Source organism: Thermobia domestica, chromosome 6 (assembly GCF_964235325.1).
Source record: "Thermobia domestica chromosome 6, izTheDome1.hap1.1, whole genome shotgun sequence".
In the NCBI taxonomy this organism is placed as follows: domain Eukaryota; kingdom Metazoa; phylum Arthropoda; class Insecta; order Zygentoma; family Lepismatidae; genus Thermobia; species Thermobia domestica.
In genome coordinates this window covers 121,787,192-121,802,829 of record NC_137459.1, presented here as the reverse complement: position 1 = coordinate 121,802,829, position 15,638 = coordinate 121,787,192, and the positions used below count along the sequence as shown (strand labels likewise).

The following is a 15,638-nucleotide window of genomic DNA, read 5'->3' as shown; positions in this document are numbered from 1 at the left end:
CCCGTCTTGTGATTCCAAAAATAACATATGATAGGAATCACAGATCGTCCTCTTCTCTGTGAGTGACTGTAACAAAATATGAGGCATGTTTTCTCATAGGAAGAGAGAATAGACCCGCAGACTCCACAACTACAGAGACACCTGAGAACTTGGTAGGAGTGTGAAAAGAAAAGCTGGAAATTTCTAATTTCGCAACTGATCTATGATATCCTGAGACAATCCTCATTTCGGTTAAAGTTCAATTGGCTCCAGTGATTTTACAACTTGCTTCCATCGATATTTACAATTTCCTTAAAACTAAGCTCGTGCATTGAACCATCATATGCAAGTGACCTAAGGTGTAGAAGCGTTTTGAGCTAAAGACCTTTAAAAACTCGAGTGAGTGACAGTGTATTTAGAATAAGTTATTTCATCTTAGATTTTTTTTCAGTTATCAGTTCAAACTAGTACACACAGAATTAACATTTGGTTTGTTTGGATTGAAATTTAGTGCCCCTTTTAGCACCGAGGCTACGTAAACCGACAATTTGAGGTATAATCTAAACCACTGTAATACCTTTAAATTTCAATAGGAAAAAAAAAATACTTTCCCACCGGGAGTCGAACTCGGGACCCCTCATAACGAAGGCTCACACGCTAGGCATTAGACCAGCGGGGGGAGCTATAGGATTACATGTTTAAACTGCCTTGAACCGTAACTTTGTGGCTAATGTGAACATCTAGATAACTGATAGTAATAATAATCTTGAAACCCAAGTATGAAGTCTTATATATAATTTTCTAATAGGACTTTTCTCAGTGGAAAGGCTATCAACAGTTAACTACAAATGCATGAACTTAAACCCCAGTCGAATTAAGTTATCGTTGTGATGAACAAGCACAATATGTGTGTACGTCCTCCTACTTTATCTTATCAGTTATTATATCATTTATGTGGCCAGTCAGCAGCACACGTGGTTATCCACTACACAGTTTCTTTTCTTAGACATAGGTGTTCGGGAACCGATTTGAGAACAGTTGGCTGAAACTTGAAAAAAATTCTACCTTTCTTAAATCGCAGAAACAAGCTCTCAAAGAACTACCTCCACTTCAAAGTTTTCTCAAAAAGAAACTACTTTACTGGCGGTTGTACCACTCTTTTTTTTCTTTTATTTTTTTTTAAATATTTCTTGTATGGAACAAAATGTGAAATAGAGCTTAAGATTTTATTCCCTTTTCTGACTGAACAATAGCACTGTTTATTTCCACTAGTCTCTAACGATCACCTTAGCCATAAGGCATCAGTTGGAATACGAAATACCAGCAGAAGACAGTCAAAATAATTCCTTTTAGTTTTAAAATCAAGCAAAGGAGACATAAGCTAAAATAAATGGGTAGTTTCAACATCTGAATTTGTCTACAGTGAAAAATGAACTTATAAAATATACAGAGTTTAGTTCAAATGTATTAAATCATTATGTACAAATCAAGTTAATTGATCTTAAATCTTACGCTTATGTGTGCATTTCTAGCAAGATATTTCTTTTGACAAATAAACGTACGAAACAAGCATTCATAAAACATTAAAAAGTTTCAACAGTGAAGTTGTGTTTGTTGTACGTTGTCTATGGAATGTTCAGCTTCGTTCTCTAAAACATACGAAATAGTAACAAAGTTTAGACTGAAGTTGCTACGCGAGAGATACCAAAATATTTCGATTTCTTCACGAAAGTAATTGGTGAGCTTGAAAAGTTATAATCTTGGCGGTGTCATTAGTCATATGGAAGCGGCAGGGCACTGGGAAACCTATATTTAGTCTGGCTGCTACACACATATCTTGTCGGCTGACATGACACTTCTCTTGAACCCAAACTGCCTCAGTTTCTGAAGAAACTTAAAACTTTTCGTTTTAAAAAGGCCATGTAGAAGTAAAGTATGCACAAAGCGGCACGCAAGGAAAATAAATTGTGCATTTTGCTACTATAATAATGGCATAATATTAGCAAAGCATTTGTACTTTTCCTTGAAACTGCTTTGCTATATTGTTTAGAAGAAGAAGGAAAACTGTGATCATAAAATTTGTCCTGACAAGCGAAACGTTGACGTAGAGGCTTTCTTTTTATTCTGACAGACAAAAATATTTTCTGTTGCCTCTGCAGTCGTGACAGAATTTTGAAACTGTAAAAACAGTGGCAGCCATAAATCTCTGAAAATTGACTGAACATTTCTCTGAAATTAAGTCATTTTACTAGATGTCTTTCATCCTTTCTTGGACGCAAGTTCCAAATCTTTAGTTAGAAAGCAAATTAGGGAAGACTTTTAAACAAAAGTCTTGTAGAAACAAATTTTAAATTTATAGAATTCTTTTTCATATAATCTGCTCCATATTTGGAAAAATATAATAACTTCTGGTTAGTTACTCTTATTTGAGTTTGGTCAAATCGCAAGAAGTATGCAAATGTCATAGGATAAAAATGCCACACAGTCCAAAGACACAACAGGTAGCAACGAAGTCGTGTTCATTATTCGAATAATATACGAAACATTTATTTTAATCTTAGCCTGTAGCAAACTCTTTTACACGCTTGCAATATTCGCACATACTGAAACAAATTACACACCTCTTAAGCAAGTGTACTTTAAGTCATTGTCTGAGCTTTCTTGGCAATAAGCCCAATGTGTTTAATGTAGTTAAACGACACAAGGTTTAGTTTACTGATGAACAGCGTTTGGAGTTCTTCCAACACTTCATTGTAGACAACAGAATGAAATGTTTTCTCTTTTGTTGAGGCATTTCAGGTATCCCAGCCTAACAGGTGTTCTATAATTCCTTATAACTCGCGTCTTGTTTATTCATTTCGTCAGATGGTCAAGGTCTTAGAATAACACAATAAGCGGGATCTTCAGTCTTTTGTCTTAATAGGATTTTTTTGTGGGTTGATGCCATTGGGACAACATCCAACGGCTAGTTTCAGTGATGGAATTGGTCATTGTTGAAAAATATATATGCTTGCATGAAGGCATTTTAATGAAGACACAATAATCCAACATAACACATTAGACAATTGTCTTACAGTGTGATGTTTGCCAACTAGCAGTTAAATCCATTATCGTTAGAGGTACTATAATATGCAATTAAGAGACGTTGTGCGTATTCCTTTGAGTATTAGATGGTTAGTGGTGTTGGCAGGTGTTGTTCTAATGCACCAATGTGTATCTGCTATCTCATTTGTATTTCCTATTCCATTCATCTCTGCGTGCTCTGAATAGGTTAAACATACAACTAAAGAGCTAATATGCCTACAACACTCATAAACTTTTAATTGATTTTGTTCTCTATCCACATAGTTTACTTTTTTTTACCAGTGTTATTTCCTTTAATTTAATTATGAACTTTCTTGTTGATTAAGGACAATATCCTGAGTTTGACAAAATTTGTCGCATTAAAATATATATACCATAAATAATAATAAGGTACGGGCCACCACACTAAATTTTCTAGTTCAAATTTCTTAAACTAAGTCACGATATGTGGCAGTTATAACTGAAACATTTATTAGTTAAATATGAACAGAATTGTAGGCGTTTTCGAAGGAACCATCAACAGAAGAAAACTCATCCTCCGAAGTAAACTATCCATTGTAGATATTTTCATAAGATACAATTTACGCACATTAATAGGTTATCCATGAAACATTTATTTACGAAATGTGAAGAAAATCTTTCAGTCTCTTTTGAAGAAAACGTCCAAAAAATATCTCACTCCTAAGATTAAACTACTGCTACCGCATTTTTCCCAGAGAAATTGCTTGTGCGCAGTGTAGGATTGTTAATGAAATATTGATATCTGAAATTTAAATAAAATCGTTACAGTCGTTTTCGAGAAAATGGTAATTTTCAGTTTTCACTCTCTAGTAAACTACCCTAAATTTTGGGGGTAGGAAGAAAATTCGAAAAACTTCTCTAGAAAATCTTACAAAAAAAAATAATAATAATAATAATAATAATAATAATAATAATAAAAATTAGTGCGGATACGTTGAACGGCACGGTCTCTTGAGTGAGTGAACACATTCACATCCGGACAAACGGACGGACAGACAGACATCGGAAAAAAAAACCTCTTTTAGTATATAGGGACTATGAAACTTGCGAACATCTCCTAGATCACTGGACGTTTTTGATGATTTTTGGTACGTGAGTTGACCTGGTCGAACTTAGGTTTTTATTTATTTTCAGCATGGGGATGAAAATGGGTGAGGATGGATGGGAACGGGATTTGATATGAAAAAAATAATCGAAAACGACTGATATTAGCACCAGATTCTTAGGTTTGGAGGTCACAGATAATGGTGACAATCGACGCGTGTAAGTCCAAATTCATCCCTCATCGACATGGGGATGAGGAATGTGAGTAAGAAAGAGATACCGTGTAAAAATAATCGAAAACAACCGATAATAGTGTTCAGTCCACAGTTTTTATTCACTGTGATATTCGAGATATCGTTTAAGTCCAAGTTCGTTCTCCATCATTGTGGGGTGAGAGGGTGGGAGAAAGCGGTGAGGGGGCGGGAAAATTTATTCTACCCGTGCGAGAAATAGATATTTCAGCTAACCGTTACAACTGAACCCTCATAATAGGAGGACTGTGTGGATAGTTATTCATTTTTCATTCTATTCATCTGTCTTGTGAAATTCATTAGAATATGTTCGATCTTATAACTCAATTGTTGAATTTGGAGCTGGTCAGACATTTGAAAAGTACATTTGTTTCTTATCGTTAAAACGCAAATATAACTGAACGTTTTGTAATAAATTTTACATTGGGTACAAGAAATACGCAGAACCCTGAAAGCACTAATTGAATTATATTTTAAAATTAAAATATAAGACTTACCAATAATTTAGGTTATTGTATCTCATTAACCATAATATTATATATATATACACTGTCATCTCCCTATTGTTGTAATTACTGTTGTACATGAGACGAGAAGTACATTTGCAAATTCTAGACCAAACGATAAATTTCTCGAGTCCCGTGGGCATTACTAGCTCACCCAGGTCATGGATCTCTTAACACGTTTTCAGTATTACAGTAAAAACATAAAAAGTATAAAAACTACAAATAGATACAAGCACAATCTAGAGAATTTGCCAACATTTAAACATACGGAAAACATTGCACAATATACTCCAATAATAAATAGCGACCGCAGTAGCTCAGTGGTAGAGCTTTCACCTCTGGCGCATGAGGTCCTTGGTTCGATCCCAGCTCGCACCAAGTGAGTTTTGTGGTGGACAAACACCGTGTTTTTTTTTTCGGGGTTTCCCCGTTTCCTCCCACTTTCTTCATTCCACTATTTCATTCACTTCTCATCATCACTATCTCCTTTAGCCTAAACGGCATAAGCGTGGAACGTAAAACTCAAAGATTTCATTTTAATAATAAATGATTTTAATGATGTTATATCACGTTCTCCGTGGACGTTTCGTGGCATACATTTTGTACATAAATTTTCGAAACGAGACAAAAAAAATATTCGAGACGAATCGAGAAGAGCTTTTTTGAGAATCAAGACGAGAAAAAATTCTTCGAAAATCGTGACGAGAAAAAACAATATTTCTTGCCTTGTTGATAACACTACTCATAATGAAAGTCTTGATCGTTATGGTACGATCTTAAGTATGTCTCACTGTAAGAGGTGACGTGTTTTCGAGCCTAGACAACATACTCTTTTATAGAACATAAACCCAAAAATAAGTTTGTCTATTTTCTCGAAAACTACATATAAGAATTCACCCTCAAGTATCTCTGTTTGTTCAACTAGATGAGGTCTTTCGAATGACACGTTTCGTCTTTGGACATTTTCTTTTCACTATACACTAATACTTTTGTAGAATTTTATCTTTAATAATTTGAAAAAAATAACAAAAGAAGAACCGATTGGACGTCCTTATTTTCATATGCAATCCTTGCTTTTTTTTTTCTAGTTGAAATAATAGAAAATTTTCATCAAATCTTCGTAATTATATTTAGGTAAAAAATCTACTTGCTTCAAATTATAGTTGGTGTATTGTTTCAGAAGTTAATTTGTTTATAAAATTATTTTCTATATTTCTTTTCAATTACAACGTACTATTCTAATTAGTTGATATATATATTCAACAAATATCTGTCACTGAACGGATGATACTCCTGGTACCGAGTGTCAGTAAAGAATAATGGAAAATATCAGGAATACACATTAGGCTTTCTCTAATATTTTTGCTTTCGTTGCTTAGCTTTTTTATGTTTGGGAAAGAAACGACTAACATGATTTCAGCATGTTGTTACTTGTTTTTCTTAAATAACGAATTCAATTAAAATCGTGTTTTGTAAAAGAGAACATACTAACTGTGAAAATTGTGATATTTGACTTTTAATGTTTGTATTTTAAAAATGCCCTTTTATATAAAGAATTAATTGTAGTGGAGAATTTAGTTTTGATTTTGGACTTGTCTTTCACCCCTTGTAAATGCCTATTAATTTCCCATTGCTTGTCGAACTGCCACTTTTCGCTCATTAGTTCCCCTTCCCACATTCGTAGTTTGATCCTAGACAATTCCTGGGTGGTTTTGAGTTCCATTAATTTTTCTAATCGAGGTATCAAAAATGTCATGTGTTTTGCACATGATCTACTCTAAATGGCGGCATCCTGGGCGTTTTTCTTCAGTGTCACTATCTTTCATCTCCAGCCACTTCACCTTTTGTTTTTCCAGCTCTCCTATGATCACCTTGCACACTGACGCTATAAGTATTGAAGGGTTGCACTTTTCAGGCTTATTTTTAATGGTAGGTATTTCAATCTTGGTTTGCAAGCTACAGTCACTTTGCAATATTTCATATGTACTTCTCTTGTATCAGAGATTGTAACAATTTTCTACAGTGTGATCTACTATTAATATCTCTTACCCTCTTTTTCTTAGTTACTAATTAGTACTTCCACTTATTGGAAGTCTCTTGGTGTTCTAAGTGATTAATAATTGCTTACGCCTGCTACATTTAGTTAAATGTCTAAGAAAGCATGTTTTTGTATAGTTGATATTCAATAGTGCTTTTTAAATGTTCATTGATTTTCAGCTAATGGCAACTTTGTATAAATTAGTGTTATTTTTATAATTTCTTTTCTCTGTACATAAATGTGTGATGAGTGTGTTTATGATAGAATTCTTTATTGAAACTGAATGCCAAATCATCGAGTTAACCAAAAAGCATTCTTAAGAATGTATAATAACTCTAAACTATTTCCGTTATAGCCCTTAGAGAAGTTTCCATTTCGATACAATTGTGAATTCTCTGTACGTAAATATTTCAATATTATGATAAATATTAGAATTATGACGTTGAAACAAATCAGGAAACCTAATTTGTCGTCTAACTATAATTTGAGTACGAGTATTTTTATTTTAAATATTGTAATATGGTATAGTTTCATGCAGTTAGTAGAGGATTTGATCTGGATTTATTATATACAAAATCGATACACTAATGATACAGAAAATATTACTGTTAATTGAGTAATCAATTATTTTGATTCCTTTGACATACAACAGATTCCTCTCGTCTCTAAATACTTTCTGTGTAATTCGGACGGATATTTTGGGAATTGACGAATGAGTGAAAAAGAACACTAAATCTCACTATCATTGCTTGCCAGAGAGAACAAGGGGGCAAGAATAAATAAACCTAATATAAGAAGTAAAAGTAATTGTCAAAGGTGTAGTGCGAAGGGCAAGGAATTTACTTGAAGTATGAAAGAAGAAGTGTTTTGTAGGTGGGACAAGTAATTTATAGTTTTTCATTACATTTTTAATAATCCTTCTGTATTTTATTGCAATGAAAAGTGTATCACTAGGCAAAAAATTAAAGTATGAAGGTTATTGTTCATACATTGCCATCATTTACAGATCAAGATAATACGCCTTAATACCAGGAGATATTTTGGCTGATGTGGTTAGACAGCGTATATTTTCGGTCGGAGTATTTTTCTAGTTCGCGTTAACATTTTCAGGGAAAAATTGAGTAGGAGCATTTAAAGCAAACACTCTGAATTAGGACTTCTATCTAAGCATCATAATATTATTGAGTATAAATTTCCATTTGTTGTTTAAGAAAATGATAAATATAAGAGTATATTTTTTTGTTCAACAGGGTCTCCCTTCAAATTCCACGTGGATTCCATTAGCAGCGGATATGTGACGGCCTATGGTCCTGGTCTGACACATGGAGTATGTGGTGAACCATCGAACTTCACAATATCAACTAAAGGAGCAGGCGCGGGTAAGATTTACAAATTGAGTATGCTACCACATGTTTAATGATTTAAACAATATTTACTCTCACTTTGTAATGCAATTAAAGTAGTTGGTTAAGAAACCACATCACCTGTATTTAACGAATTCTCACTTCACGTCCTCAGCATGCTTTTAGGCAAAATATATATATATATATATATATATATATTGGACTATGCCAAAATGTATAGAAATAATGCAAAACATCTTATTAATGTAGTAACTATTCCGATCAAAACTTAAGCTGGAAGACTACATGTCTGCAATTATCGAATGCAGTGTTTCCTTTAATTTCGTTTTTAAATTTTTAATCATAGGGATCCATTTCAACCATTTTTAACCATATATCCTCTGTAAGATCTATCATTGTCCTGATAATGAATAATAGAGAATGCAAATCGAAGACATGGACTCGTATTTAAAGGAAAGCAAGCGAAAATCATGATATTATTTACCATATGTTAAATTAGTTTAAGATGAAAATATCAACTGCGTTACATAACATAATATTTGATTAACATTGATTAGATGACTCGATCTGCTCTATATTGTAGTGAAATTAAACTATGATCTTTCTTTGCTATATAAGGATAAAATATAATGTGAACTGGATTACATCACTTCTTTTTTTATCTTCCTCTTCGAAATGTCTTAAAGATCTCATACATTTGAATAAAACGAGCGTAAAACATAACATAAACGAATTCTTTCGAATAAGCGCATGATTACATACACTTGCTGAATAGATGTTAAACGAGAATTGTTAGAGCCTAATTCGTCTTACAAGGTAATATCATATAGTTACATAGCTGCATAGGAAGTTTTGTTCTGCAATAATATATATCTAATATAGTCTCTGTCAAAAGTTGGAGCACACTACTGATTTTTCAGAAGATTTCAAATACAATGTGTTCATACAAACCTCTGTTTGTTGGAACTGTTTTGCAAAATAAGCATCATTGTTCACAAAATAAAACGAAAATACGCTCTTCTGTTTCCAAACATTCATTGAAACAAATTTATTGAGGAAGTGTACGTTCATCGAAGTGCCGATCCTTAACCTCGATAAGAACTTTACAAATCCCAAGCATTTGTTTGACACATTTACCCAACTTTAGTGACTCCATCAGCTTTGAAGAGCCTTTCATAGATATTCAGTATTCGTTGGAATGTTGTCACAGACTGCCATGTGAAGGTCCTCGCACAAGATCTTGATGCTTGACAAATTTTGAGACTAATATTCTATTTTTGTGATGATATGAGCCTATTCTTCGCTTTGCAGATAAATTACTGCATAACTTGGGATTGTTATCCTGTTGCAATACAAAATAACGGCTCAAAATTTGCGTTCCTAATAGAATTGCATGCCTCAATTAAATGTTGTGATATACATTTTTTGTCAGTTATTCACTTACTTGATTTAAATCACCAACTTGAAACATTCCCACACATTGACATTATCTTTTCTGTAGTTTGCTGTAGGTATTACACAGTCGGGATTAAAGCATTTTTCGGAAGAACGACGCAAAAACATTTGGTGTTGGGAACCGAAAAGCTGACGTTTAGACTCGTCAGTGCAGAGTATTCTCTTCCATTGTTTACCGGTCCAGTCTTTATATTTTTGCCCAATAGTACTTTTTTGCAATGTTTCCTGTTCGAAATAATAGTTTCGTTACAGCAATCGCACCCCTCAAGGCCGTAAATCTGCAAGTTTTGGACCATTGTTCCATGTGATATTGATTGGAATCGGCCTTTCCATAGTTTTGTTGCTATTTCCGGAGTGGTTAAACGTATTTTCCGTTTGCTGGTAGTTCTAATGAATTTGTTCTTACGAAAAGTTATTATTTCTGGGCGACCAGTTTGTTTCCATGCAATATTTTCACCTATTTGTTACTGTTTTTCAAGAGCTAGACGCATTATTCCGACTGATATCTGCAACCACTGAGCGATCTTCTCTCAAAATAATCACTTGTTCACGTGATTCAACATTTAGTTCAGTTTTTCTTCTGCATTTTATAGTACTTTCACATTCTTCACATTAATTTACTAATTCACGCGAGTGAAGGCAGCACGATCGCATATCACATATTCGCACCCAAGTTTAACCATATACGACACGATTGAGTATAGCACACACACAATTGTTCGTGGTAATAAACAGACAACTGCTAATAACGGATCGTACAAGCAACCCGGATGTCGTTGAAACGATGCGTCACCAGAAAAAGCATGGCTTAGTTGTCTGTTCGATATTTATTTGTTTAATGCGAAACTGTTTTCCTCAATAAATGTGTCAAAGTAAACAGGATATGCATTTGGGTATCCTTATGTAATGAACATTGTTTATTTTACAAAACGTACTAATAAACAGAGTTTTGTATAGACACTATGTCTTTTAATTTGAAAATATTGAAAAATCAGTATGTGCTTAGATTTTTGACAATTGTGTATATTATTTACGAGAGAAAAGATTTTATTGCAGTAGGAATGCATTAATCCTAACATTTATGTGCTCGTGAAAAGATAATTATATTAATTGGACGTGCCTATATGAGATATTAGTCATTTAACTCTGACTGCTTGTTGTGCTTATAATTGGGCTAAAAGAATCCTACCCAAACATATTTGTTAATGTTTTAGAAAAATATGTGCAATACTTTTAGGAACTGGCACAGATTTTTTGTATTTTCTTCTTTGTCTGAGGATGAGTTTGTTTTAAATTAAAAAGTATATATACACTTACTTTTTAATTTTATTTCTATATTTCTCTATGTCTCTAAGAAATTATTTGTCTATATATATACTTTTTAATTTTATGTCTTCAACAAGGTTAGGCAAACATATGTGTGTACGCTATGAATGCCATTTTGCGAACATCTGTAATTCTCAAAGCGAATTTTGAAGAAAGAAAGAAAGAAATAATAATAATAATAATAATAATAATAATAATAATAATAATAATAATAATAATAATAATAAACTCATATACTCATAATATGTGTGTCAGCTATCAGCTTCTAATGGTTTGAAACGGAAGGAGGGATTGCAATCATGAGATAGAAGCTGAACCCTACAGAAATTTTCTATATTTTCTCCATATTTATGTTCATAAATAGAAGAAAAAAAAATATTGTACTACTAAGTCCACAACTCCAGATTGAATCTTACTACTTGTTATAAAAGTATGTTCTTGTATGCGAGACCTGCAATCATTTACAACTTACTTTGAAGAACAGTACTACTTGCTGATGTTAGTTTTAGTTACCGTATAGTATTTTTGATAACAAATTGGAGAGAAGATAGAGCATAGTTTTCACAGACTCCAATGGTCTACGGTGATGATATTCCAAAAACATTGAAATACAGTAAAGAAATCTGGAAACTGCTCCTTTGTGGTCCATTTCGTTATACACGGCTAAGTGAATTCATGTCACTAACATTCAACGGAAGTGTCTGTTTCATATGATGCTATTTATGAAATCTTTCTCAACTAAAAAATTAAAAAAAAAATCATTAAAATAAAAATATACTCTTATTGCGTATTAATTTGCTAAGTATTGCGCCAAGAGTGTAACATTTGAAAGATTTGTTCTGATCATTTTCTCTTTTGTTAATTATCAATTGTTGTTTCAGGTGGGTTGTCCCTAGCAGTGGAAGGACCAAGCAAAGCTGAAATAAGTTGTCATGACAATAAAGATGGAACTGTTTCTGTATCATATCTACCTACAGCACCAGGAGAGTACAAAATCTCTGTTAAATTTGGTGACAAACATATCAAGGGTAGTCCATACACTGCCAAAATCACAGGTAATTACATTCTGTGTTCAGAACTGAAATTTTAATTCATGGTAAAATAATAAGTGTTAATATCAGATTTCTTTCTGTTCTATTTATCAAGTAGAATTTATATCATAAATGCTACCGTCAATACCCAACCTCAATCTCACATCTGTTGGTTTAGGTGTAGTGCTGTACTGTGAAAGAAAAGTTAATGAAAACTAAATTATATAAAAAAAGAAGAACTATAAGGTTCATAAACTAATATGTAAAAACATTTTTGTATTTAACAAAAGTTCTCTAACAGTGTGGCCTCTTTACCAAGTTTTAGTTTTTAGTTGGCTTCAGTCACTGAAATAATTTTTTTTTTTTTGTTTTTTGTTTCTTTCTATCTCTAATGGTGATAAATGTAACCATATAATGTTACATAATCATTTTTAAATCATTTTCCTCGTTTTTTCTATTTACCATATTTTAAGGGGCAAACCACGTGGAGAGAAGTCAACAATAGCAGTGAATTTCAATCTGAATTCGGCTAGTTTTCATAGATACTAACAAATTAAAACAAAATTTCTTCAAATGGGAAAAATAAACATGACAGTTATTTAACTTATCTAGATTTATAACAAATAGTATTATCAGCCAAATAGACATCTTTTGTCTAAATTTTGGAGAAATATTTTCAATAATTCTTACGGGAATTTAACTCTAGATACTCTATATCTAATTCAATATTCTACATCTGTTCATAAACTGGCTCATTCTGTGGATACAAGGGATACATCTAACGTCATAATTTTGAAAAAGAAATGATAAAAGTTTCATTAAATATTAATATACGTTATACAAATAATAGGAAATTAATATTATAGCAACAAAATTTGAATTTCGTATTTATAACAAGTTTAATGACTATTTGATTTGTGAGATAAAAAAAAAAAAGGAGTTCTTAAGACATACCTTTAGAAATATATACTGTTTCTTCCCATAGGCACAGTTGTAAGGAACAAGATTGCGTTGATTGTTCATTTTTAAAATGACACCAGAAATGTGTTATATAATAAAATAGATCTGATCATGTACATGACATTAGTCAATTGCATTTTTAATAAACTTGAATGATATTACTAGAATAAGCAGAATTTCAAGCTCGTTTTTCCTCTTCGTCGACCAGAAATCTATAGAAACCTTACATCAATTTACTTTTTTCTTTTCTTTTTTTTTGGGGGGGAGGGGGTATTTGAGGTCTGAATACAATATTATTTATTTCAAACAATTAGAATAATGACTGAATTTCTTATTGTTAACGTGTTTAATTCTTGCGATATACTCTTCTTTTTTTCTGGCTTTTTTTGTTTTTTTTAATTTGTCTGATGGATAAATATGCCTTTCTTTCTCTTCCCTGTATGTGGAAACAGGTTTCCATTATTAGTACTAGCGCTAGAACTCGTTATTTTGTGAATGTAACATTCAGCCCTATTCATGTTTTAACTTAAAAAAAAATGTTTACCTTGAAAATTTGTGCATACTGAAAGGAATATCAAGCAAACTAATTTCATCTTTGAGTTTACTTGTTATTTTCGTGAATGTAGTCTCTAAGTAATGACCCGAATTGATATAATATCAAATATACATTTATTGAAGAACTATACGCTACATAAGTGACAATTTTATTATCTACTCGACTTGACCCAATGGGTCCTGTGGCCATATTATGTACTACTATTTCTTAATTATCCTTATCAATTAAACACAATCCGTTGCACTCCTTGTATGAAAACACTTTTTTAGATAATTGTTCACTAATTGAACATCGTCAGTACTTTTAGATGAAATGAGTCTTCAACACTACCAAAACCATTAAACAATCGGAAGTTCATTGAAGATTCTTCTGGAAGCACATCTCCATGAACACAATAGAAAAGTTCGTAAGATTGTACATGCCTGTTCTATAATTATGAAGCAACTGTTGATGATTCCAATTTTTAATAATAATTTAAGACTATATTCTGATCGCTAAAGAATAATAACTTCCTGCTGTGAGGTTTTTGTCACATGATCATGCGTACTAAAGTTGTTAGTTTTATTTTATTATTATTATTATTATTATTATTATTATTTTTTAATATTGGGGGGACACTACATTTCACATGCGCAACTTTTTTCTTTTAGCTATACGCTTTTGTTTGGTTTGGTTTAATTTCATAGATTACATTTAATGATTTATTGTAACTCATATAGTGCAAAACAACTATCATTCATAAGCATACAAGTACACAGAGATAAGCCAGTCTGGGTTAGGAGATACATCCCTCCGAAATACGAAAAATGCATTCAAAATATTGGAATAATAATAATAATAAGAAGAAGAAGAAGAAAGAAAAGAATTTTCTAAGAAAACTGCATGTTCTGAAGAAATATTCCTCCCCTTCCGAAATAAAATTTTAGGTTCGCCCCTGAAAGTATGTACAATCTTAAAAGCCTACCTCAAGAATTCTACAAATTTGGCTTATTTACCGGAAAGGAAACCTTTTTTAATCAGTTTAACGAAAAAAAAGAAGAAGAACGTTATTTGTGTCAAAATAATACTATATATCCAATATAGAAGGATCAGTAAACTTATTGAAAGACCAAATAGGGTCAATCCATACGAAGTGGTCCAGAGGTGGTTGCTTGACCATCTCCAAAAATTATAAAACTTTGAGTGTAACGAACCTTATGTATGAGAAGGTCAATAACACTATTCACATTGTCGCATGTACAAGTGTTCCTGAATGGCGGCCATCTTTGTTGTCGGTGGAGGTGTTTTTTTTTTTTTTTTTTTTTTTTTTTTTTTTTTTTTCAAGCGTTTACGAAAACTACAGTTGCTCAGGACGTATACATCAGACGAACTCCAAGCAAAAACGAATGTTTAGAGGAGAGACTGAAGTAAACGGAGAATATATACTCTTGCTTCTAAATACGTATGCAGGGTTACAAACCAATACATGAAATCACTAGAAAAAGTACTGAAAATTACACTTTTAAAGGACCTGTAACTTAGAATGGCATAAAGTGGGGCCTGTAACTTGGAGTAGCATAAAGTGGGGGGTTCATAAATTTTGTGCTGAATACTATTACATGTAAAGAGTGTTCATAAATATGCACATCTATGATGCTACTGACATCGTAGATTTATGAGGGTCCGAAAGTTGAAGTTTGTGATTTTGATGCCACGTTTGATCTGTAATATCTCAGGAGGGCAAGGTGCTAAAAAATGGTGCGTAGGCCACAAAGTAATTCTGTATGTGAATAAACTATTGCAAAAAAATCATGACTGATATTACATGGAGAAAAAAGTGAGGACATGGTAAAAACGCGAAGAAAGCACGCGCGTGACGATGGTCGTAGCCCGGAAAAATTTAAATGTTTTGATATGTTTCATGCTAAATTTCAAAAACTACGCATTGTTCAGCAATTAGACCCGGTTTTGTTTGTGTTCAGTTGTGCAAAAGCTATCTAGTGACGTTTGTTCCGTCTCTCTAGCTCCATTATCTTTGCCACGT

The 15,638-nt window shown here is 32.7% G+C and overlaps 1 protein-coding gene across 6 annotated transcripts in view; it reads left to right on the top strand.

Moving 5' to 3' along the window:
- cher (filamin A protein cher) overlaps positions 1–15,638 on the top strand; it is a 627,873-nt gene that overhangs the window by 545,222 nt on the left and 67,013 nt on the right. For all 6 annotated transcript variants that reach the window (XM_081762014.1, XM_081762015.1, XM_081762017.1 and 3 more), the window contains 2 exons: positions 8,174–8,302; positions 11,950–12,123. In XM_081762014.1, the coding sequence (XP_081618140.1) occupies positions 8,174–8,302; positions 11,950–12,123 (303 nt within the window). The remainder of the gene's footprint in view (positions 1–8,173; positions 8,303–11,949; positions 12,124–15,638) is intronic.